The 24,844-nt window shown below is 35.7% G+C and overlaps 3 protein-coding genes across 4 annotated transcripts; 1 reads left to right on the top strand and 2 right to left on the bottom strand.

The window, feature by feature from the left end:
* Window positions 1-259: 259 nt before the first annotated feature.
* Window positions 260-12,293, bottom strand: LOC132142178 (replication factor C subunit 1-like). The gene is given in 26 exon segments (XM_059551837.1): window positions 260-976; window positions 2,263-2,445; window positions 2,607-2,820; window positions 2,913-3,058; window positions 3,593-3,710; window positions 4,500-4,654; window positions 4,775-4,873; window positions 4,951-5,046; window positions 5,199-5,336; window positions 5,985-6,073; window positions 6,158-6,272; window positions 6,444-6,553; window positions 7,503-7,567; window positions 7,569-7,861; window positions 8,326-8,430; window positions 8,546-8,725; window positions 8,811-8,918; window positions 9,238-9,460; window positions 9,462-9,532; window positions 9,816-9,893; window positions 10,301-10,375; window positions 10,468-10,769; window positions 10,855-10,905; window positions 11,336-11,402; window positions 11,566-11,673; window positions 12,176-12,293. Coding segments are annotated over 26 exon segments (3,294 nt in total). The 5' UTR covers window positions 12,179-12,293; the 3' UTR covers window positions 260-874.
* Window positions 12,294-14,325: 2,032 nt separating this feature from the next.
* On the bottom strand, window positions 14,326-17,949 carry rpl9 (ribosomal protein L9). Of its 2 annotated transcripts, none has more exons than XM_059551836.1 (8): window positions 17,892-17,949; window positions 17,424-17,470; window positions 17,225-17,340; window positions 15,644-15,739; window positions 15,390-15,522; window positions 15,198-15,278; window positions 14,718-14,845; window positions 14,326-14,481 (listed from the first exon to the last, which is right to left on the bottom strand). In XM_059551836.1, the coding sequence occupies exons 2-7, from the start codon at window positions 17,467-17,469 to the stop codon at window positions 14,739-14,741; spliced, it is 579 nt and encodes a 192-aa protein (XP_059407819.1). In that variant the 5' UTR covers window position 17,470; window positions 17,892-17,949; the 3' UTR covers window positions 14,326-14,481; window positions 14,718-14,738. The 2 variants fall into 2 exon arrangements, with proteins under 2 accessions (XP_059407819.1, XP_059407818.1); XM_059551835.1 differs by having other exon boundaries at window positions 14,727-14,845; window positions 17,892-17,948.
* An 86-nt stretch (window positions 17,950-18,035) lies between these two features.
* On the top strand, window positions 18,036-24,636 carry LOC132142176 (lipoyl synthase, mitochondrial-like). The gene is made up of 11 exons (XM_059551834.1): window positions 18,036-18,271; window positions 19,161-19,324; window positions 19,863-19,956; window positions 20,024-20,104; window positions 20,182-20,338; window positions 20,569-20,626; window positions 20,715-20,843; window positions 21,712-21,857; window positions 21,958-22,028; window positions 23,084-23,195; window positions 24,142-24,636. The coding sequence occupies exons 1-11, from the start codon at window positions 18,185-18,187 to the stop codon at window positions 24,207-24,209; spliced, it is 1,167 nt and encodes a 388-aa protein (XP_059407817.1). The 5' UTR covers window positions 18,036-18,184; the 3' UTR covers window positions 24,210-24,636.
* The last annotated feature ends 208 nt before the right edge of the window (window positions 24,637-24,844 follow it).

Below are 24,844 nucleotides of genomic sequence, written 5' to 3'. Positions count from 1 at the left end.
TATGTTGTGTCTATTAGAATGACGTCATCTGCTCATAGATCTATCTTTTTCTACTGTAAATGTACCTGTATAAAAAATAAATTAATGCATTAAATAACTATCTGTTAAAGTCTTCATTTTAGACTACAAATGACGTGCAATACTGTAATTTTAATAGAAAAAGAGTTTGCAATTACAGTATAATTGAGCCGTTTTTTCCATTCCATTCAATACGTCTAATCTACATAGTCAAGCAGATCAATATAAACGGCAAACACAATGCATCTCTATGACATAATTCTTGTTTTAATTTCCAATAGCACACATTTAGTCATTTACACAATCTTCATGCTAATATCAGACACTATCACTCTGTATCCAAAAGTAGAAAACACTATGAAAGGGATTGTTTTTATATATATTTATCTGGAAGTATTCAAAGTAACAAAGCAAAAATCTAATGGCATATATTTACATCACATGAGGTCTCTAGCTGACATGCAGCAAGTACAGTTATCATCCATGTGTTCAGCAGCAGGGGATGTGCATGTGTGTTTAACTGTGAACAACTGAAGCAAATATATTCAAATGCTCATGCAGTTAGTCACAAGTACAGTGACATTAAGTGCACTTAATTCGGTTTACCTCTGAGATGAATATAGCTTTAACAGCATGTGTTAACAGTGTGATGCATGTGTTAAGTCTGATCCACTTGATGAACTGTGAACTATTTAATAACTTGTGTGTAAATGTGTGGTCCCTGCAGTGAGGGATGGCTTTCAGGAAGTGCACAAGTATGACTTGCAGACAGAAAAGATCTGTTTATAGAGCTGTTTTCACATCTTTGTGAAAACAGAGAGAGATAGACAAGGTCTCGTTCCCTTCTGTGTTTATCTCAGTTCACTGCCTTTCCCTTTCCTTTGCCCCTGCCTTTCCCCTTCCCAGAAGCCCCTGGTTTCTCTTGCTTGATGTCTTTTGCTGGTTTGGCTTTTTTCTGCTGTGAGAATGAAAAAACAGAAATCAGGTGAATAATGGTATTGCATTGTGCATGATTTTTTTTTTTGCCTATATGCAAATTGTGGAATTCTGCAGAAATGAAACTATACATGCAACAGCATAAAAATATGTAATAAACAAGCGTGCATGTCACAAATAACATGTAGATTTAAAATGATGCCCGTATGAATTCAGCGGGTTTAGATTTGAACAAACGCAACTGAATGCAACAAAAGTGTTTAATGGGATAGTTAAAAAAAAAACTATCATTCACTGTCATTTACTCAACCTCGTGTTGTTCCAAGCTTTCATTATTTCAATTAAAAATGGGCTGAAGATTTCAAGCTTCAAAAATAATGGACAATTATAAAAGCAGCCATTATGAACCGTTCAGAGTGGTTTCAGAAGATTTGTAATCTAGAGAACTTTTATTGAACTAATATGGCTAAAAGCTGGAGTCTCTATTTTTTACAAATGTATGGAAAAAAGTTTTTTTTTTCTCGGGTGTTTGCGTGATGGTCAAAAATGACCTTTTTTTTATTTAAAAAAAAAAATTATGTTTGAACTTTTTTCCTTTATAATTTGTATTTTTCAGAGTTTTTAATGGTACTAAAGGTTTTAGACCTGAAGATTTCCAACTTTTTTTACTGTCGTAAATCTACTTTTACTTTTAAATACTACTTTTTTTTACTTTTGGCCTCTTTTTAAGTAAGAAACTTTACTTTACTCATTATAACAGAAGTTAAAAAATAAAAAAGTGAAAAGTTATAGAAGTTGATTATTATGAAAAAATGCACAAAAATACTTTTTTTTATATGAAATCTATATTTTCCAAAACAGGTTTACTCTAAAACTGCAAGAAAAAAAAAACATAAATCTAAACAAGTTTTCCAAATTTGAGGTTGACATCTCAAAAAAAATAAATTAGCTTAGAGTAAGATTTAGTTTGGGTGCAGTACCAAACATCTCCACTTGATGCAACTTGTTTCCTATTCTTTTCTGTGTCTAAATTTTTTAGGACTGGTTAACTTCTTCAAATCATGTCTCTGATTTTGGTTTCCAAGTTTTTTACCATTCTGATGAAGTAAATAAAAAAAGTTACTCAGTTACTAAAAGACCAAACAACACCAAAAGGTTAAAAGTTTCGACGAAAAAGGTACTGTGTTTGGAACAACAAGTAACTAACTAATGACAGAATTAACATTTTTGGGTAACTTGCCCTTGCAAATGAGATGTAAACATGATTGTAAAACACGGCCAGTCGAAATGAGAGATTCTGATATCTACCTTTATCATTGCATCTGCGGTAACCCCATCGTCGTCTTCCTCTTCCTGGATCTGAGATTCACCGTCAAGCTCTCCTGTAAGCTCAGGGTCAACGGCACCTTTATGGCTTTTCTTAACCACTTGTAAAGAGTACGGCGTGAGATGGGATTCCTTATTGTAGGCTCTTGTAAACGCAGCTTTCACCTGCAGAAAGGAAAAAAAGAGCTGATGGGAATAAAGTGTGGCCTACAGCTCCTCCAGATGTTTAATAGTTAAACACATCGCATCTGTCAAAGCAATGGACTGTCAACTGGACCACCGGTTTCTTCACACACACACACACACACACACACACACACACACACCTTGGAGTCTAGTTTAGAGTAAGGATCTGGCTGTCCACCCCAAGTGCTGATCTCCATCATGTTATCAACATCCTCTTTAATAAGGTCATAATCATCTATGATCTGCACGCTCTGATTGGCTCCCTCCGAACCCCGCGACTGAAGAGGCTCTAATACTGCAGAGCGCAAATACGGCAGGTAATCCAGATTTATTGCTTCCTTACTGCTTAACGTCCAGCAGGGAGATGTTAGGGAAGCATATATGTGGTTAAAAGACCTCATACATCAGACATGGAGGAAGGGAAGTGTTTAAGTGCGTTTTCTCACTTTAGGCTCATGTGTGAAGCGAGTTCCTGTATAATTCGGCTGTGTTTGCCAGCTGATGAGAACTTGCCCAACCAGCTGGGAAAGGATGGAAACTGGCTCATATAACCCCGCATCAGTTCCCCCGGCAAAATGCTTGCATAAATCGCCTGAGGGGGGGAAACATGCTTTCACTGATCTATGCAAAATACTTGACCTGTGTGAACAGCTTTTGTTACAAATCAGTTTTTGTAAATGGTCACTTCAGGGCCTGATAATCTACAGCAATAATTGTCGATTATTCCCTTGAAATTATAATTGCAATTATTATCATCAATTTATAGTATTGTTTGAAGCAATTGCATGCCATATTTTTATATGAAAATAAGCTGAAAACTCACTCCAAGTGAAAAACATGCATTGCTTTTCTATGGCGTTAAGCCTCAAATGTCAACTGTACATTGGTTTGGTTTCTTCTCTACATAAAAAAAAAGTTGAAATATGCATGGTATTGTAATGTTATACTAAAACTAAAATTAAAGCAATGGAAACAATATCTTAAGATAAACCTAAAAATAATTTTTTGGTAGTAATTGCAGTTTTGTAATCACAATCCGAAATACGATCAATTGTGCATCCCTACTGTTGCCTGAGGATTTGGTGCTCAACACTGATGAGAAGATATTGGCAGGAAAGCGTGTCACCTGTGTGGGAAGCAGAGACCATGCCTGTCTGGAGCGGATCTGTTTGTCCACTAAATCTCCATCGCAAATGCTGTCTGCTGTTTTACTCAACAACACCAAATGATTCTTCAGATTTCCCCTGAAAAACATCCAATGTCGCAATTAGACCATCATGATTCCATCCGCAGTTAGAACAGTTTAAGTCTTATTAAATAAATACATAGTGCACAAGTTACAAGATGCAAATGTCATTGCGCATTAAAGCTGGTCAATGCATTGAATATTAAAGATATCACTGCAAAAATTTTGCTGACGACAAAATCAGGGAAAATTGTGTAAATTGTGATCGTCATTTTTATCAGTCAAAAGTCAATTTGTGTGTCAAAATACATCTGTACATTATACAAACCAACAGACCTGCAAATTTTTTTTTATGCAACTGTGCAATTATTAGTTTCTTTGTTCTTTGATGGGGCTACACTTCATTTTAAGGTGCTCTTGTTACAGTGTAATTATACGGTTAAGTAATGAGTAATATTATATTAAGTAACAACATGTACTTACTATAGGGTTATGTTTAGAATTAGGGTTTGGTTTAGGGTTAGTTGCCTGTAATTATGCACAATATCTTGTTATTACTATAGTATGAACATGTATGATGTGAACTGTTAAACAGTGTTGGCGAAGATCATATTTTTATATTGATACCTAAATATAATTTTCAATTCTGTTAATGCTGTAAAAAGCAGTAAGTGATCACTATGTCTACTTTTTTCTTTTTTTAACTGTGTATTTTGTGACAACAGCTGTTATAGCTAGATCATGTCTTTTTGTTTTTTAAAGGGAACAAGAGCAAATGCAAAAAATAAGATGTGGGAAAATAATCAAATATAATACATTTGCCCTTGCGTGCACATCTAAAACTCACCCTGCAGCGGCTGGTCGGACATGCAGGTAGTTTTCCTGAACAAATAGTGGTGCTAAAGAGTAATCATGGAAGAAAAGGTCTGATTTGTCAATCAAAGTCATGTGGGCGGTTTCCTCTCCTGAAGCAAACACTTTCCGACACACATCAAATGGACCCTGCATATATGTGCAAAACACACAGATCTTGTCATTCAGAACAGCCCGCTCATCTCATCAATGCACCAATGCTTGTACAGAGTGTACCCCATCATGTATTTAACAAGTGTGCACATATACCAGCTTCATGTCCTTCCTAGCATTGTTAGCATCAGCTTTGGCCTGGTCATAGGTCATGACCTTGTCTGTAGCTGACCACATGCTTAGATTATGCAGTACCTGGGAGCAGAAATATAATAAGCACCAAACTGATAAAGACCTTTTTGGACACAGATTTGTTTATGTCAATGTCATACAAGCCGAATATCCTGATTGGACGCCAGGATGACTTCATTAAGTGCCGGGGGTGGGATTTTCAGACCCTCTTTGAAAGCTAAAGACATCATAGCCCCCTGAAAATATATATATATATATTTTTTTTTTTTTATGGTTAGGTGTCTTTGTCACAATGTCATTAAACACACATTGTGAACACACATTGCTGCCAAAATTATTAAAATGATGTCTTATATAAAACACTGATTTAATGGGACACTGGTTCCACCTTGATCTGCTCGACGCGGGGTCTCTGAAACCTCAGGTCGTAGCAGTAGTTGGCCAGCGAGCGGATCTTCTGATGATTGCGGTCATTGCACATGCAGATGATGGGAATCTTTGACTGTTTAATCAGACCAATCATCTCCTGTGTGGGTCAAAGGGCAAGAGTCAAGTACCCCAGAGTCAGTGGAAACACTGCTGTGCACATGTACCAGTTTAATGGCACGCATTTAATGGCTTGCAGTCTACATATTGCACAAAGTATCTACATGTACTGTATGCACAGAATACCTACATGTGCTCAGAATAAACAGCAGGGTGTATTGCATATCCCCCTTGCAATGACATGACCTTCTATAACCCAAAATAACCATGAATGCCCTCTCTGAATTAAATTCAAGATTAAATGGAAATAGAACTGAACTTATGGTGATGTACATTTGAGCGTAATGGATTAAAAAATAAAGTAAAGTAAGGCAAGGACTGACTTCTATCGATCCATCGGTTTTTTTTATTGAATTTTAGGTGTTGCACTCAAAAATGAAGCTTGCAGTTGACAATGTGATCATCATGTACTGTTTCAAACAATGCCAACTTTTACACAAATTTCTAAAAATATATGTAAATGGTATACAATAAATAAATAAACTGTGGGGTATTCAGTAATCATTAAGTGAATGCTCCATTGCACACACAGCTTAAGAATCCATAAAGATTTAAACACCATCTAGTCCATTTCTGCACCATGAGCACCACCTCTGGTAAAGAGCAAGAATAATATTGAATGTCTTGCCTGTATTCCTCCTCTGTCTTCATTTCCTGCCATCCCGTCCACCTCGTCCATTATGAGGACATGTTTACTTCTCACCGTCTGAGATGCACCTGATGCCATAAAACACAGAAACAGTGTTTACATTATAATCACCGCAGTGTAACTCTGATTACCTGATTAATTAAGCTAATTACCGGTATAGAAGGTCTTAATGCTGGTGTTGTTGAGTGACTCTGCGATCACTTCCTTTAAGCTGTTCTTACTGCGTGTGCAGCTCACGTTCATCTCCACGTAGCTGAAACCCAACTCCTACCAGCACATATGGAACGCTATTAATGCATAAACCACGCAGTGAAACTGTAAAAACATGCACGCCGTGTTTACAATCATTCACTAAAGATTTAATCCTGGATCCCATGTTAAACACTTCAAATTGATTACTATTTGGTTCTATTTAAATATGAGTGGGACTGAACTGACCTCACAGACGAGGGCCGCAGTAGTGGTCTTCCCAACACCAGGAGGCCCGGACAACAACGCAGCCTTAAATCCAGAACCGTCATCTTTACTCCCAAACTTACCCAACTTGGCTGATTCCAAAAAAACAATGGAAACTAGTTAAACTGAACTTTAGTCTCCAGGTGCATTAGAAAAAACACATTTAGTCAGAAACGGCATACTAGTATGCATACTGCACAGTATATACTACTAATCAGATGCTAGTAAGTATAGTATGTGAAACAGTATGCACCATTAAAAAACTGGTGCATATGATTATGGTCAAGTCTAGCACACAGCATTATGGGAAATGTACTCTGGTTATATATAACATGTGACCCTGGACCACAAAACCAGTCATATGGCTCATTTTTTTTAAATGTGAAAGCTGAATAAATAAGCTTTCCATTGATGTATGGTTTGCTATAATAGAACAAGATTTGTCTGAGATGCAACTATTTGAAAATCTGGAATCTGAGGGTGCAAAAAAATCTAAATATTGAGAAAATCATCTTTAAAGTTGTTCGAATGAATTCTTAGCAATGCATATTACTACTCAAAAATTAAGTTTTAATTTATTTACAGTAGGAAATTAACAAAATATATTAATGGAACATAATCTTTACTTAATATCCTAATGATTTTTGGCATAAAAGAAAATGCAATCATTTTGACCCATACAATGTAATTTTTGCCTATTGCTACAAATATACCCCAGAGACTTAAAACTGGTTTTGTGCTCCAGGATCACATATATGCTTTGAAAATGTAGCAGGCATTGATGCATACTGGTAGTATGCTATTAGAAACACAGGTAAACTGAACAGATTTCGCAGTATGAGATGCTAAACTCCATATAAAACCCATCATAAACAACATTTCTAAATCTTATACCATTACTTTTAAGTCATATTGACTGAGAGACTATATGCATAAATAGTACTTTTAAAAAAGCACCTGTCATATTTAATTTAACTAGTGAAGGTACCCAAATATCAACTGCCTGCTAACAAACAGTAGAAGCCAACTTTAAATACTGACATGGTGCTTTTGTAATGCCGCTGTGATGTTTATGCCAGTTCTGTAACCAGCGCAGAAGCTTGCTGGCCCTGCTGGCCAATCAGGTTCTTCAGACTACGAGGACGGTACTTATCCACCCACAACAGGCTCCTCCTATCGTTCTCAGGGGTGGAGTGGGATACAGGGGATGCGCTCGTGGTTTGATCAAAGCTCAAACTCTTTTTGACATCTGAATGAGAGGCGCTTAGTGTTCCAGATTTAGAAGCAGCACCAGGCTTAGACTTCCCCTTGTTGGGGCTGGGCCCTTCTGGAGTGGCCTTCTTGGATGGAGAAGCATGTTTGTGTCTAGAGTCTGGAGTCCTTGCTTTAAACGATTTATTCTGTAATAAGTGCAATAGACAGAGTTTGTAAATTGAACCAAATTCAAAAAAAGAATAATTGACATTTTTTATGCAATATATATTGAAAAAATGCAGAATAGTTTTACAGTGAAGACTTTTTGTTGCGTACGAACCACTGGGTAAAAAATTCCCATTGTTTTTTTAACATTACAATATAACTATAAAATATGATTTTTATTATTGTGACTATTATTAAATAATAAATATTAAACAAAATTTTGCAATACAGTACTTCTTCAATAAAATAATAAATGAAGAATTAATCAAATAATTTTATTTTAAAGTACTGTGTAAAATTCCAAATTTAAAAATTAAACTGGGGTTTAAGAGTAGATGAAAAGCTGATAATTTACTCAACTTAATGCAACATTAAAATAGGGCTGAACAATTAATTGAGGAAAAAACAAAAGAGCAGGAGGGTTGATGGGAGCTGCTTTATTTACCTCTGCTTCTGCTGCAATCTCATATTTAGACTTCTTGCCTGGTTTGGTTCTTATGATCTCCAACAACTCATCTTCATTTATGATCTTAGTCCCAAAACTCTCCGCCTAAAGAATAAACACAACACATTTAATTAAATTAAAAGATTAAATTAAATATAAATATGGTTAAGCGACACTCATAAATGAATGACATGCTGAGAAAAATCATGCAAAATAAGACCTTCTCAGACTTTGATGCCCCACTTTCTCGTCCCAGAACAAGGTAAGTGGTTTTACGGCTGACGTTTCCTGTGACTTTCCCGCCATATCGCTCTATTAGTGACTTGGCATCATCCCTCTCCAGAGTCTCTAACACACCGGTCAACACAAACACACACCCCTCCAGGCAGTTCTCTGCTCCCTAAAACAATCACAGATCATCGTCAAAGCAGTTTAGAGGATAGGCAGCAATGCAGCAATGAGACGATAGGCAGAGATGTTTCTACCTGCGGGATCTCTTTAGACCCTAGTGCTCGTGGTCCTTCTCTGTTCAAAAAGTTACGGTAGGCTGATGAATTTGCCTGTTTTTTCTCTAAGTCCTCAGGACTTTTATTCTGAAATGACAGAGAAGCTTTTGGATTGCTCACTAGCTGAGCACAATTGTGCAATGCCCCATTAAACAACATGCATTACATTAACATTCATGCATTTAGCAGACGCTTTTATCCAAAGAGACTTACAGTGCATGCATTCAAGGGCATTGTGAAAAGCATTATATAAACAACACATATTAAAAATAATACCAAATATTTTGTGCCCTCTTTTAACTTAGACCCTTAAACAACACAATTACAAATATTACACTGACAAATTAACGTCTTCTAACATAAAAAAAAATCCTAAATGAAGTTATAAAATATGTGAAGGATGTACCTCTGGTTTTGTTGGCGAGGTTTTCAAGGGTGCTCCATCACTTTTCGGTGATTTTGTGGCTCCTGTGGAAACGCTTGCTGATTTGGGCGTAGCTGCTCGCTCTGAGCTAGTTGGAGACATGGGCTCTTTCTTAGGAGAAATCTTCATTTGTTTTTCACCCCTGTCTTTCTTCCTTTGCTCTTCCTCTTGCCTTTTCATCGGAGCCAGTTTGGAGCTGGTCTTCAGGGGACGGGTCTTTTTTGGGTTTGGTGTCTGAGGTACTTGCGCTGCTCTTTGTTGGGGAGTCCACTCGAGCCTAAGTAAAAACAAAAAAATACTACTACATTTTACACACTCCACACTTGACTGTGGAGATGTTTTTCAAGTATTCATAAACAGCGAACCTGTTAAAACTTTTTTTTTTCTTAAGAAAAAATGAGTAAATATAGATTTATTTCATTATTTTGATACCAGACATTCAAATTTAAACAGTTGCATTTTTTATGTATTTTGAATAAATTAGTAGATATGAGAAAATGCTCAATATGCATGTTTAAATCAGAAGATGATGTACTGTAGTGTTAAGACAAACTAAAGACCTTTTTCGGTAAGGGAGCATCATCCAGCATGGCTAATGTTCTCGCAAATTCCTCATCTTCATGGATCTTCTTTTCCAACTAACATAAAAACACACACACACATACAGAAAACGGACAATTTCTGCATGATAATGAACTAGATATAAACAAAGTGCAAAATTTACATGCATCATTTTCCCATTAAAAGACACAGTTCACCCAAACACTACAGTATGGAGGAAATATACAATGGAAGTCAGTGGCTACTATCATTCATGGGTGAACTATCCCTTAAAGGTGTATTCTGCATAAGCCTTTATTAAATAGTGAAAAATGTATTAAAAAAGCATGCTCTTGTGGAAATCTCGTTCATTTTTAGCAATTCTGATTCATAGTTCAACTCCTTGCTCACTTAATAATATATAATACAATGCTTTTTTTATATGACCAAATTCAGATTGATATAGAAGCTTTATTGCGCATATAAACGTGTGTCCTGGACAAACCTCCATGTCTTCATCCATCTGAAGTTGTTTAGCAATTGCTTCATCACTGTGTGGCTCTTCAGTGTCCTGTGTGGGCTGGACAACACCGAACAGCCATGAGTGTGAGTTTTTCTACACTTTAAGCGTGTTCACACACACAGACTGTAACTCACACTCTCTCTACTCACTGCCTTCCTCTTAGTGCTGCTACTGGCCACCATCTTCTTCTCTGACCTTTGAACACTTGAGCTCCCAAAGAAGGCCATTACTGAGGTGGGCGTGTGTTTTGGTGGCTCCACCTTTGGGGAGACGGTGGGCTGAGAGCTCTTCGCCGCTCCCTTTGAGACTGCGTTTGGGGATTTGGTTGGGGATTTCCTGGAAGAAACTTGTGCTTGTTTTGCTTTTCCCGAATCTGATTCTTTCTTGCCTTTAGCGGTTCCATTTTCTTTAGGTTTGGATGTTTTCAGAGTCATTAATGTGTCATCCGAATCTGGAAATAACAAAAGAGGAGTACATATTAATGGATTCATAGCATTATATTATACATGGGGAAAAGCATCGGATGACTCCCTCACCAGAATCTTTAGTGCTCTTTTTGGCCTTCTTCTCTTTCTCTTCTTCAGAGTCTAAGATAAGATGAGAACATCTAAATATAGTGGTATATCAGGGGTGTTCAACCTTTCAGATCCCACAAACATGTTCGTGTCTGGGACCCTGTGTGTGTGTGTGTGTGTGTGTGTGTGTGTGTGTGTGTGTGTCAACCCCTTCAGTTCCCACAAACATGTTCGTGTCTGGGACCCTCATCCTAAAATTAAAAAGGCAAGTGCATAAATACCTAATTTATACTGTGAAAATGTAGTATCATAAATATGTCTAAAACATACCCAATGCAAAATAATGCTTTTTTTATTTAGTAAGATATTAAAAGTTTACTATGATTTTTTTTTTTTAAATTATATATATATGTATATCCACGGATCTCCTAACATTGTGAACATGATGGCCATCATCATCCTCATTATTTTTCCTAATATTTGATAAATGCTCTTTAGGAACCTAAATCAATTATGACTCTTTTCCTTCGCTTTCCAGAAGGTTTTTCATCAGATGTGAGACTTTTGACCTAAAGAGAGAGAGAAAGAGATTGTGTAGCAATGCATTAAATACATCAGCATCCAAACTCATGCAAATAAAGAGAAAACAAGAATGAAATCACACTGTAGATGCCATCTCATATTTATAAATTCTGTACAAATCACAGCCAAATCAAAGGACTGTTGTTTTACCTTAGTTTTTGACTTCTGTTTCTTCTTCTGCTCTTCATCAGTTTTGGTGCTTTCATTTGAAGGTTTGGGTGCCGCAGGTTTGCTAGACGCAAAAAACCTCCGGATGTCCTGAAATACACACAAAACAATGTTTAATAATAACATTTAATGTAGTTTAATTATTATTTTATAATGACACATGCTAGTAAATATGCAATGCAGAGCAGGTACCATAGTAACCACAGGATGAGTTTGTTGCATGTTTACATTTCAAAATTGATCATTACAATCAATGCCATAACATAAACAACTAACCTGTGTTGTTATACAGTATCATAAAGGGCTGTATTGGCAACCAATCAATCGATTTGATTTGTTAAGTTATGGCTAATTTTAAAGCTTACAGGAACAGGATGTAAACACATGCACCTGTGACATGAGCATGGACTGCTGAGTTCATATATAGTATTTTGTATGTTTGATTGTATTTGTAGCTCTAATGTTAGTCTGTTAACAAACACGTGAAGGCTGCAAGTTGGAGCTAACTGCTCTTTCTTTAGCCAAACAGACCGAGCTATTGCTCTGATTGTGTCATTGTTTATACACATGGTGCATTAGTAAGGCGACTCACCATTTCTAAGCATGTCTCAAAAGCGTTTCTTTATTTTTTGGGGGCGAAATTGCGCGACAGCAGTGCTTCTCTGATGCTCTTTGGCGCCAATGATGCTCAACTCAGGCGCAGAGTGATGACGCGCGGAGCGGACGTTTCATAATATCTTTACGACGTAAAATTATATCCTTTTGAGCATGCTTTTGAGAACCAAAAAAAAGTTTTTTGATTAAAAAAAAAAAAAAAAAATATATATATATATATATATATATATATATATATGTTATTTCATTACATTGGTTGGAGCATAAGAAACAAATGCAGAATTAATAAGATTCATATTTTATTTTTATTCAGATCTTATTCTATGACCTACGTAGAGTTTATATATATACTGTTATATATATATATATACTGTTATTCAAAAAAAAAAAAAAACCATGAAAAGGCATGTACAGGCGAAAAAAATATTATTATTTTATTTTTATTATTTTTAACCAAACTTTGTACAAAGATTATTCTCAACCAGTGTTGGTTAATATTAATTTTGCAGTAACTAATTACTATTAAGATTTCAGTAATAATATTACAGTTACCAACCATAAAACAGCTAAATCGTTGAATCTAACAATCCAATAATTCCATTTCAATTCTATTGAGTGCTTTTAATAACTTCTGACTGTGATCCAATGTAGATTTTGGTCAAATGATGAGGCAGAAATATATTGTTAGTAACATTTAGAAGAATTTTATGGGGAAGATACACAATTATAACTTCTGTGGAGTGTGAAGGAAAAATCATTTAACAACTAGTGTAACCAATTACCATTGCCAGATGTAGCACTAAGTAATAATATTACTTTTGAAATAAATACTTTTGAACTGGTAACGAGTAATAAATGACATTTTTGGAGTATTGAGCCCAACACTGTTCTCAACTATGTTAAAAAGTATAACTGTATGGTTTGATATACTACTGCAATACGTGCGTGAAATGTCTATTAATTGGTATTCCCATTCTAAATAATGTATCTATACATTGCATCTAATTTGCATATTAATGTGTTCATTTAGTGCAAATAAAACAAAGTGTAATAATGGGATAATAACATGGCAACATTTTTTAAAAGAATATCTCATATTTCATAGGAATATTGATCTACAATTTCTAAAATTTGTCCTGGTGTCCTCTACAGAAGAAATCTATGAAATTATGCAGTTTCATAAAAAGTCATATTCAGATTTGAAACCATTTTTATGTTTATTTTATGACAAACCATTTGAGAAATAGCCAGATTTAGCCAAAATACTCCATACTAAAAATGCAGTACATATATACATTTATAGGTAGGTGTCTATATGGTTTACTATATAAAGACCCATTTTACCCTGAAAAAATTATATTATAAAAATGTCTTAATGTTATTTGTAAAATATCCCATTGCTATTTAGATAGTTATGTTTTTCTATAATTTTTTTCTGGCATTGTACAGTTCCTTATTTTATAAAAAAATTGGTATTCACTTATCTTCTGAAATTTAAGTATCCATCAATAAATGTAAAAAATACAATTAGAACAACTACATTGCTTTTCACCATATTAACTAGGTGGCAAAAGTATATACAACTATAGAAATTACAAAAATCTCGGACCTGCACTAATTTATTTGGTGCAAATATCTCTGTTGCCTGTTGAAATGTACCAGTCACACCAATTAAGATACACGACATTATTCATTAAACTTATCAATAGTGCATCAAAAATAATCTTGTTGATAAACTGGAATATGGATGCCCATTGATAAAATTCAGACTATTTTTGAGGAGTTAAAGTTCAAAGGCATTTAATTAAATCAATCACCCTCAAGATTTAATGCTGGTAATCCTAAGATTTTATGCTTGCATGGATTTCACATTCAAATAATTTATCACTTAAAAAAATATTTTATGTGTAGTTCTACAATGTTTAATTTCAAAAGGAACTCAATTTAATATTTTAAACCAGGCATTTCTTACAGTTACAATTATATCCTTACAATATTGTTTGTTAAAATATTAAGTTATGACGACTCTTGAGGTCCAAAAATATCCTATGCAGATTTAGAATTTAAATCCAATCCAAATCCAATCATGCTTGCATATTTGTGCCAACATGAATAAAACACACACAATTATGTGGTTGAAAAATTAAGTTGGTCTTTATTTTACAGAGACTAATTTAGTCCTTTTGCCGTTCCACCACTGTGCCCTTCTCACTGACATCGATCCAGTCCAAAAATGTCCAGATGTCCTTCATTCTCACAGTGGTGGCTGCTGGATCAGAGCAGCTGGAGAAAAAGTGAAAGCACAATAAGACAAACCAGTTTAAATGACAACGTGGTGCACCCAAGAACCTGCGTTTGAGCGTGCAACAAATCCCTACAAAAGATGAAGTGTAGTACAGTTCTTTGGCGTGTATGACACGGTCAATCAAACATAGTTTCATTTGAAATTTAACACTTTGGCAAAGAAAATTCATCGGATTTAACCATGAACATGACAAATGAGACTAAAGCAGGAAAACTGGCCTAACCTCTGGTGTTCTCTACGACTCCGCCTCCACTACAGTGCCCTTCTCAGAGACGTAAATACCATCCAGGAACTTTCTGATATCTTTATTTTTCACTGTGGTTGCCTGCTGAATGAGGGCAGCTGAAACGAGAGATGATGGGGAGGTAAGGCATGCACACACACTGAACTACACACACACCTCGCATACACCTCTCTCTCTCACACACACACAACCCAATCAGTCTATTCAATCACTCAGGTTATGCAACCAAGGGTTATGAATGTCAGAAGAATGCAAAAAATATTCTGTTGCATAATACTGCAGTCACCTAAAATAGCAACTAACTGAATCCAAATAGTTTTAACTTGATATGATTTTCATATAATATTAAGAATGCTAACAAGTGTGTAGAGCCTTTCATGTGCAAACATGCCATTATATGGTTTAAAGTCACGTGTGAACTACGGTGAAGTTTGGCAATGTACATCTCACCAGAGTTTGACACCAGCTCAATGTCATTACCCTCCAGAACAAGCTCGTCTTTCTGAGCGGCAGACACTGCGCATGACACACCTAGCCAAAAAATAAACATTCTGCATCAGTGTAACCAGGAATGTGTGAAGCAGGACCAGCGCTTTAAGATAACAGACATCACGTTGATTTAGGAAAAGCCTGCACATGTACCTTGCCTCATGCGGACACGGCGGATGTACTTCTCTCCCAAGAAGTTTCTGATCTCCACCAGAGTGCCGTTCTCCTGCATCGCCACATTAATGGGGAAATGGGCATATACAGATCGCATCTTGTATCTGAAGCCCTGAAGATGAATAATATTAGGGTCATATCTTTTCCTGCTCGCATTAAGAACACGAATAAAGTCACTTAAAAGCTGAATTAGACATGCAAGCATGAAGATGAGCGAAATCAGGGTTGCTTACCAGTGTGACACCCTTGATCATGTTCTGGACATGACTGCAGATGGTGCGGACTGTGGCTAACTCCTTCCTGTTACCCCACCACTTATCCACACGCAGCTGAAACAACACCCATCGTTTGCTGAGATTCCACACACTTTATATACACACATACATACACGTGTGTGTATATATATATATATATATATATATATATATATACTTTCATCAATCAGAATGTATCCAGCTCTACATCAGAGTCTGAAAGTTGCAATGTTTCATAATTTTAAATATGAAACCAGTTCACATTTTACAAGCTGCATTCCAAACAAAACTATTTTGCATCATCAGCCTTTCTTTTTATGCATCACCAATTTAGCATATTTAATACATGGTGTCTACCGACCGGTTCATTAGACATCAATATTAGCGTTTTTGTAGGATGCCCAACAAACATAAGCATCGCAGATTGGATTTCAGAAATCGCTATTTCATTTTCATCTAGCTCAATCTGATCAATTGAGGCATTTACACAAAGGACTTCCAGTCCAATTAAGCAAACAATCCAGATGTGGGTGCACAAAACCATAACGATTGAAAGAGTTAAGCTGTATTTAAAGGATTAGTTCACTTCCAGGTAGGGCTGTGCGAATAATAGAAATAGTCATAAAAGTCACGATACAAGCGTGCACGATTTCAAAATCGATTTATAGCATGATTTTCCACAGCCCCAACCTCCTGCAGTATGCTATCCGATCCAATCAGAATGCAGCGTGCCCAAATGTAGCGAGAGAACAAAGCAGACCGGGTTTTTCAGAGCCCATGTTAACGCATCATAACTTTCACACTGCACACGGTAAAAGATACAAAACAGAAAAGGTTAGAAATAGAAAGGTGCAAAAATTATTCATATCTAGCGCATGAACCTGGACCGGTGTTTTTTTTTTTTTGCCGTATGTCTAGACATTTTGTCAGCTTTACTTAGTGATTATTTTGACTTATGTGAGCTCTAGAGACATATTACAATGTTTTGTTAAAAGCTCTCATTGGTTCTATTTTGGAAATAGGTTTCAAATTTATACTGGATGCATTTATGACTGTAAAGCATGTCTGTGTGCGTCTAAATCGTGAAATTGCAAAACTGATCAAAGAAACCACGATAGGTTTTTTTTTGTCCATATCGCACAGCCTTACTTCCAGAATAAAAGTTCTGATCATTCGCTCACCCACATGTTATTCAAGATGTTCTTCAGTCTTAAAGAAATTCAGATTTTTCAGGAACACGTTTATTTTCTCTTTTCTTCATATAAAGGACTTCAATGGGCTGAAGGTGCAAGCTGCAGCTTCAAAGACCTCTAGATGAGGAATAAGAGTCTTATCTAGTGAAACAATCGGTCATTTACCTTAAACTAAGAAAAAAAAGTTTAACTCTTAACCACAAATGCTCTGTTCGGCACATTTTCTCTGCAGTCTGGACCTTCAGCCTCACTGAAATCCTGGAATGTTTTCCTCAAAAACTAAACTTTGTCTAAAGACATGAACGTCTTGAAAGACATCGGGTTAAGTGTACGATGAACCAATCCTTTAAAGCAGATTCATTCAGACCTTCTTCTGTTTCTTGCCCAACAGACTGAGCTCCAGATTAATGTGGTTGAACTCCCGGCGAAGAACTCCTCGGGGGCCCTTCACTACAACGGTGCGGCCCTTGAGGGTCACCTCGACTGCAAGGAAGCAGACAACATTCAGTACAAATGAAAGCTTGATTCAGGAAGAAACCTGTAGGTGGTCAGGACGTTAAACACACCGTTGTTGGGGATATCCACGGTCTGGTTACTGAGAATGGTCTTCATTCTGAAGGAAAGGAGAACAGAAGCACAACATATACGTTAGATGTTAAGTCACATCCTGTTCACTCAATTAGCAATAGAGAACATCCGAGCCTAGAATCAGAATAACGCTCTGACAGCAATGCTAGCGTACGTTTTCAAACAGTGAAAACGTTATTATGTCATAAGACAAGCGAGTCTTAAGGTCAATGTGAAAATTGCTAAAATGAATTAATTCAGCCTGCTAGCCGAGCTAATAGATAAACACTGACTAGACACATCGCGGTTTTTAAACAACATCGGGTTTTTTGCACTAATACTAGCACATATATTCTCAGGGACATGTAAATAAAGGATTGGGACACTAAACAAACCCGAAAGATTTGATGATGGTGAGGATTGTAGTTGATTTAAACACACAAGAACGGGACGCGGCATATTCTTACCTCGCCGAGTGAGGAGGAAAGGACGGCGGGAGGACGTCATGACGTAAATGTACTAACCAGTACGTTGTGCGCCATCGCCGCAATCGATCACCGATCGATTCGATTACAGATACTGTTTATATAAAGCAAATTTAACAGAGTGTTGTAACTGTTAGAAAGATTATTCAATACGATATTAATGCCATTTCTTTTTTATGTAGGAAAATGTTTCACTTGTTTTCGTCATAAACGCGCAGGGTGAGTTAATCGATGTCAGAGCGAATTGTTGACAGGCTGGAGCTGGTTCTGAAGACATGGCGCTGATCAGAAGTTGTGTTGTTTCGGGACGATATTCATCTAATCGTCTGTTTTTACCATCAAAATGCTTTGAGGGGTCTAGTGTAAGTTATTTATTTGTTCTGTTTAGTTGTATGACTGATATGACTGACAGTTTAGTGTTTAGGTCAGCGCAAAGTCACAGTGATCTAAAGTACAATAACGTAACCTTATCTGCTGATTATTAAACATATTAATTCTGTTTATATAGGGCAAATAATGAATTTGTGCACAAAGTTGGGGACAAGGGTCTCAGGTGTGATCCCAAAATGCATTTATTTTATTATAAATGTCATCCCAGTATCCTCGATAAAATAAAAACGATCAATTAATGCAATTTAAAATGTATTTACCTCTAAAAGTACCATATTTTTATGCAAAACAAATGCTAATTTTATGTTATTTTTAATATTTATTTAACCTCAGTAAAAATAATAATTATTCCAGTAAGGTCAGACAGCCAAAAGCTAAAAAATTTGGTAACTTTGATAATATATGATGGTATAGAAATATCTAAATATCAGTAGCCACTATTTTGTCTGTAGTACTGCAATCTATAAATCATTATCCACTTAAGTTTTATATTTTATCACTAGAAAAAAGACGTTTGTGTTGGGTTAGACTATGCAAAGATGAAAAAATAGGCAAATCTGATCATGCTATAAGGAAAAAACTAAGTATGTCAAAAAAAAATTAATAAATCAAAACATTAAAAAGGCATTAAACGGGTACGAATACACAATGAGCCTGGCAAGTAGTAACGGCATGCTTTGTTTGGATTCATCAACAAATCAAGTACATATTGTTTTGTGTGTGTACAGGTGGCCAAAAGTGGGTTAAAATGAGTTTAATGTTTGTTACGGTCTGAATATATCTGTGTGAGCTGGTAGATGATGATCAGAGTGTGTATGTTCTTAAAGAAAAGCCCCGCTGACCCCGTGCTTCTGCTCTTAGGTTAGACTGATCACTGCTGCCAACACGTCCTCCTCACTCCCTGAGAAGAAGAGGAACATCAGAGACGACGGACTGAACCTGCAGGACTTCATCTCTGGAGAGTTGTCCGAGAAGAGCAGCTGGGAGGAATACAGAGGCAGTCTGAAGAGACAGAAGGGAGAGCGGTATGCTTATGCACACCACAGTCTTTCTCAAGAACTTTTGCATTGGAAAGCTGCTGACTGATCACTACAGCTGTCCTTTAGACACATGGTGTATATGTGTCCCAGAGCACAAAAGCAGTCTTAAGTTGCATGGAGATATTTGTAGCAATAGTCAAAAATACATTGCATGGGTCAAAATTATAAATTTTTCTTTTATGCCAAAAATCATTAGGACATTAAGATCGTGTTCCGTGAAGATATTTAGTAAATTTCCTATTCTAACTATATCAAAACTTAGTTATTGATTAATAATATGCATTGCTAAGAATTTCAAAGGTGATTTTCTCAATATTTAGATTTTTTTCCCGATTTTCCGATTTCCGATTTTCCGATTTGTTTTTTTTAATAGTTGTATCTCAGTCGAATATTGTTCTATCATAACAAACCTTGCATCAAAGGAAAGCTATTTCCCTTTCCTGTTCAGTTTTCAGATGATGTAGACATCTGAATTTAAGACTGTCACGAATATGATTTAACCCCTCGTTATTATTTTTGCCAGGCTAAGGCTTCCACCGTGGCTGAAAACAGAGATCCCTATTGGAAAGAACTACAACAAACTTAAGAACACACTTAGGGACCTGAAGCTGCACACAGTGAGTGTCTGAAAAAACATGTCCTTCACACAGTTACCAGAAGTATTGACTGTTAATATGTTTAAAGGTTTGCGAGGAGGCCCGGTGTCCCAATATCGGTGAATGCTGGGGTGGAGGAGAGTATGATACTTCCACAGCAACCATAATGGTGAGTGTGCTGTGTCTGCAAAACAGCATATGCATGCTCCAGTTCTGGACTAAATATCTCCCGCACTCTTTCTGTAGTTAATGGGGGACACATGCACACGTGGCTGTAGGTTTTGTTCAATTAAAACAGCCAGACATCCTCCGCCTCTTGACCCTGAGGAGCCGTACAACACTGCTAAAGCCATCGCTGCATGGGGACTGGACTATGTAGTCCTCACATCAGTGGACAGAGATGGTAAGGAAACAGAAAAACACCAGCAAACCAAACATTAAAGACTCTGACAATTCTTGTTTTCCCTGAAACTGGGCTATATTAAAGTGCAGTCTATTTGGTTGCATCATAGCCATGATCCATAGGCTGTTTCCTGGAGGGGGAAGTTTAATTTAAATGAGTTCATCTGATTAGTTGAAAAATTAGTTGTACACAAGCATATAGAAGCTTTACGATTGATTTCTGACCAACAGATATTCCTGATGGTGGAGCTGAACACTTTGCTAAGACCGTCTCCAATCTTAAAGAAAGGTAGAGAGATGGGGAAAATGTCAGTTTTTTTTTTAGAAACAGCAGATTATTCATCAGTTTCTCTCATATATGATGTTTTCTCTCTTAGGAACCCTAAAATCCTGGTGGAGTGTTTGACTCCTGATTTTCGTGGTGATCTTGCAGCAGTGGAGAAAATTGCTTTGTCTGGGCTTGATGTTTATGCTCACAATGTAGAGACAGTCAGAGATTTACAGAGGTCAGTGCAATCCGCCGTTACAGCCTGGATCTTGTGTGCTCACATACAGTTATTATTTTTGAGGAATGCTTTGTAAAGCTGTTTGTCAAGTCAAGATGCTCAGACAGATCTCACAAAGTGGTGTTTAATATGAGCAAGTTCTGTTTTTATTCAGTTTTATTTTTATGCAAAAAAAAAACATTGTAAAATATTTAAACCTTTCAATATAATAATTATTTATTTTATCTGCATTCTTTTTTTAATTGCTTTCATATTTTATTATTTTATTTACTATGCATTCTTTTTTTTAAATTTCTTTCATATTTTATTATTTTATTTGCAATGCATTCTTTTTTTAGATTTCTTTCATATTTTATTATTTTATTTGCTATGCATTCTTTTTTTAATATCTTTCATATTTTATAATTTTATTTGCTATGCATTTGTTTTTTAATTTTCATATTTTATTATTTTATTCGCTATGCATTTTTTTATTTCTTTCATATTTTATTTTATTTGCTATTCATTATTTTTTACATTTCTTCCATATTTTATTATTTTATTTGCTATGCATTATTTTTTTTAATTTCTTTCATATTTTATTATTTTATCTGCTATGCATTATTTTTTTAATTGCTTTCCTATTTTATTATTTTATTTGCAATGCATTCTTTATTTAATTTCATATTTTATAATTTTATTTGCTATGCATTCTTTTTTTTTATTTCTTTCATATTTTATTCGCTATTCTTTTCAGTTTAATTTCTAGTATATACGATCACCAGCAGATGGCAGAAACATCTAGTCCAGCTTATCAAGTGAAGTAGGAATAGTAGTTTCAATTTTGTAGATTTAATAAAAGACCTAATTTTTCAACTTTGACCTTTAGACATGTGCGTGACCCTCGTGCAAACTTCGACCAATCGCTGAGTGTTTTACGACATGTTAAAAAGGTGAAATCCGGTGTGCTCACGAAGACGTCCCTCATGCTGGGCCTCGGAGAGACAGATGCACAGATACACGCAGCTCTGAAAGGTAAGTCATGTTCAGTTCCAGATGTGTTACGTACATCACGTGAGGTACAGTACATACATATGCATGTATTAGCGTATGAGAGTTGTTTGTGTTCCTTCAGATTTTAAGGACTCTGGAGTGGACTGTGTGACACTGGGGCAGTACATGCAGCCGACCAAACGCAGTCTAAAGGTGCGACATTAACTGTGTCTTAGATTTCACTTTCACAATCTGTTCAATGACTATGTGATACACTCCGCACACACACACACACACACACACACACACACAAAAAGGCATGTTCTGGCTGACATCACCAGCTACTGGCTTTCTTTATGCAACTCTTTGGTAAAATTTAAGGCCAGAATAGTTTAGCAGTGTCACTTTTGAAACCATGCAGCTTTCTGTGTGGCCAACTTGAACCTGTTGCGAAATCTTTCACCCTCACGCAAAATGAGTTTCTATTCAAATGACTGAAAATTAAGTAATGCAACCGAACCTTAAAGGGACAGTACACCCAAAAAAAGAAAATTTGCTATGTGCTGTTAATGTACTCGCCCTCAGGTCATCCAAGATGTAGGTGACGTTTTTTTTTTAGAAGAACAATTCAGAAGATTTTTAGCTGAAACTGTAATCCTTTGTGTGATGCTCTAAAATGCAAATCAGTGGCTGCATGTTTGAGAATTAAAAAAAGCATATTACAAAATGAATACTCATGACTCCTGATGATATATTGAGGTCTTATGAAGCGAAACGATCAGTCTGTGCAAGAAACTTTACAGCATTATTACCTTTAATCCAGAGCCTCAGGCAAACGATTCAGTTCAAGAATGAATCATTCTATTGAACCGATTCTTTTTGGTGAACTGACCTGAATCAGTTCATCAAATCATCGGTTGTAAAGCGTCTGACACAGTTCGCGGCTCGAGCAGCAAAGATTTACAAGCTGCTCAATCAAAACTCACTTTCATTCTCCTGACGAGCAGAAATAGCGTCGTATCTGATCATGTGATTAATGAACCGATTCATCGCTCCAGTTCCTCCAACAGTCAATGAACTGAGGAAACAGTTCGACTCGGACCGAATACAGAGGAGTTGCTTATATGCGCCATTCAAAAGCAGCAGGCCAATCAGCATCTCCCATTTCATCCGTCATTTGAGTTTCATTGTGTTACATCACACACCTGTGCCGCTTCACGTGATCTCTTCTGGAATGCATCAGTCTAAAGCTGTGTGTCTGATTGAAGGTGGAAGAGTATGTCACTCCTGAGAAGTTTGCTTACTGGGAGCAGATTGGCCAGGAGCTGGGCTTCGTCTACACAGCCAGCGGGCCGCTTGTGCGCACCTCTTACAGAGCAGGTAACCTCACACGTCTTCTGATTCATGGGGCTCTAGCCAGAGCTCAGATTATGGGATCTGTTGGCTTTCTCATTTTTTTAATCACACTTGCTTGGCTGCTGCTAGATGCCTTGAACCATATGACTTTAAATCTCCCATCTTTTCTCATGGGGCAATGAATTATTTGCTATATGTTGCTTGCAATAAATAAAATTTTATAACCTACTTTTAGATATGTTAAAGCCTTAACAAGTTTATATATATATATATATATATATATATATATATATCATTTAAAAAAAATAAATTCTAAGATACTTAAAAGAGACCTCCAAAGTTTTTACTGGACTAAACAAAAAAAACCTGTACATTTTAATTTACACTCAGACAATCATGAATGCAAATGAAACATTATATTTATTCTAAAAAAAATATATTAAAAAATATTTAAATTTCCAAATTAACAAATATATATAAACCTAATATTATATTTACATGTAAATTTTGCATTTTGTAAATTATTAGTAAATTATCGTTATATATTTTTACATTAATGTATAAACCAAACATTCATTAATTTACATTTCTAATACATTTAAATGTCTTATTTAGTATTTATTCTAAAATTAGTATTTAATAATAATATTTACTGTCACACATTTTTACATTTGTAAATATATAAACAAAGTATTTATTTATATATATAATATTATATTTACATTTAAATTTATTATTTATTGTTTATACTAAAGCGATCGTTCAAAACCATTACTTGGGATTATTCCTATTTTTACAAACGTTTATAAAAAAAATCAAGGAATGAAAATAGCTGGAAATTAATGCATTATTTGCAATGCACAAAAATACATGCACATGATCCATAAATATGGCAAGAGATAGTTTTGAGCATCAGTTCAGCACTCACACATACTGTAACTTTATTTAAAAATACGGTTTCATTTCTTAGGTGAGTTCTTTTTGAAGAATCTGCTGGAAAAGAAGAAACCTGAAGGAACCGTAGAAGAAGCAGAGTGAACTTTTCCTCTTTATTCCTACCGTATAAACCGTATTAATAGGAGAATTCATCCAAAAATGCTCAATGCTGTATTAATTAACTCTCCATCATGTCATTATTTTTCTGTGTAACATAAAAGAAGATATCATACAGCTTTTGGAACGACACGACGACCGAATTTTCAGTTGTAGGTGTACTGTCTCTTTAAGAATACATATTACAAAATAACATTCACTGTGTTGCAATGACACTATAAATATAATATTTAAATGAACATGTTGGGTTGTTTTAGAAATGGATTAAGGCTGTCTATATTGTGCATCATTTAAGTAATATAAATAGGATATATTCAATGAAAACTTGTCAATTGTTTTTTTTTTTTTATTTGAGTCATGGTTGACTTTCATATTTAGGCCTGTGACATACATAAACAACACTGCTGCTTTTTATTGGTCCATATTTGTTTAATACGTTTTCTGACATCATTATATCTGAGTATTACAAACCTGTACAGTAAGAGATGATTTTATAAAAGCTACAACTGTGACTCTACATTAATATAAACAGTACAGGTCAAACAATACATACCAGTGGATTAATAAATGATCAATAACTGGGTGACACAAACAGCTTACTTACAGGAGTCTTAAGTCTC

Source organism: Carassius carassius, chromosome 6 (genome assembly GCF_963082965.1).
Source record: "Carassius carassius chromosome 6, fCarCar2.1, whole genome shotgun sequence".
Lineage (NCBI taxonomy): Eukaryota > Metazoa > Chordata > Actinopteri > Cypriniformes > Cyprinidae > Carassius > Carassius carassius.
Note: the sequence above shows the minus strand (reverse complement) of the source record. Positions and strands in the feature narration are given on the sequence as shown.

Excerpts from the sequence above, each read along its gene's own strand:
- rpl9 (XM_059551836.1), bottom strand. The coding sequence starts at position 17,469 with ATGAAGACCATTCTCAGTAACCAGACCGTGGATATCCCCAACAACG. Across the intron at positions 17,341-17,423 it reads CGTGGATATCCCCAACAACG|TCGAGGTGACCCTCAAGGGC; the intron begins GTGTGTTTAACG and ends GCTTCCTTGCAG. Across the intron at positions 15,523-15,643 it reads TGATCAAGGGTGTCACACTG|GGCTTCAGATACAAGATGCG; the intron begins GTAAGCAACCCT and ends ATTCATCTTCAG.
- LOC132142176 (XM_059551834.1), top strand. The coding sequence starts at position 18,185 with ATGGCGCTGATCAGAAGTTGTGTTGTTTCGGGACGATATTCATCTAAT. Across the intron at positions 22,029-23,083 it reads CGACCAAACGCAGTCTAAAG|GTGGAAGAGTATGTCACTCC; the intron begins GTGCGACATTAA and ends GTCTGATTGAAG. Across the intron at positions 23,196-24,141 it reads GCGCACCTCTTACAGAGCAG|GTGAGTTCTTTTTGAAGAAT; the intron begins GTAACCTCACAC and ends TTCATTTCTTAG.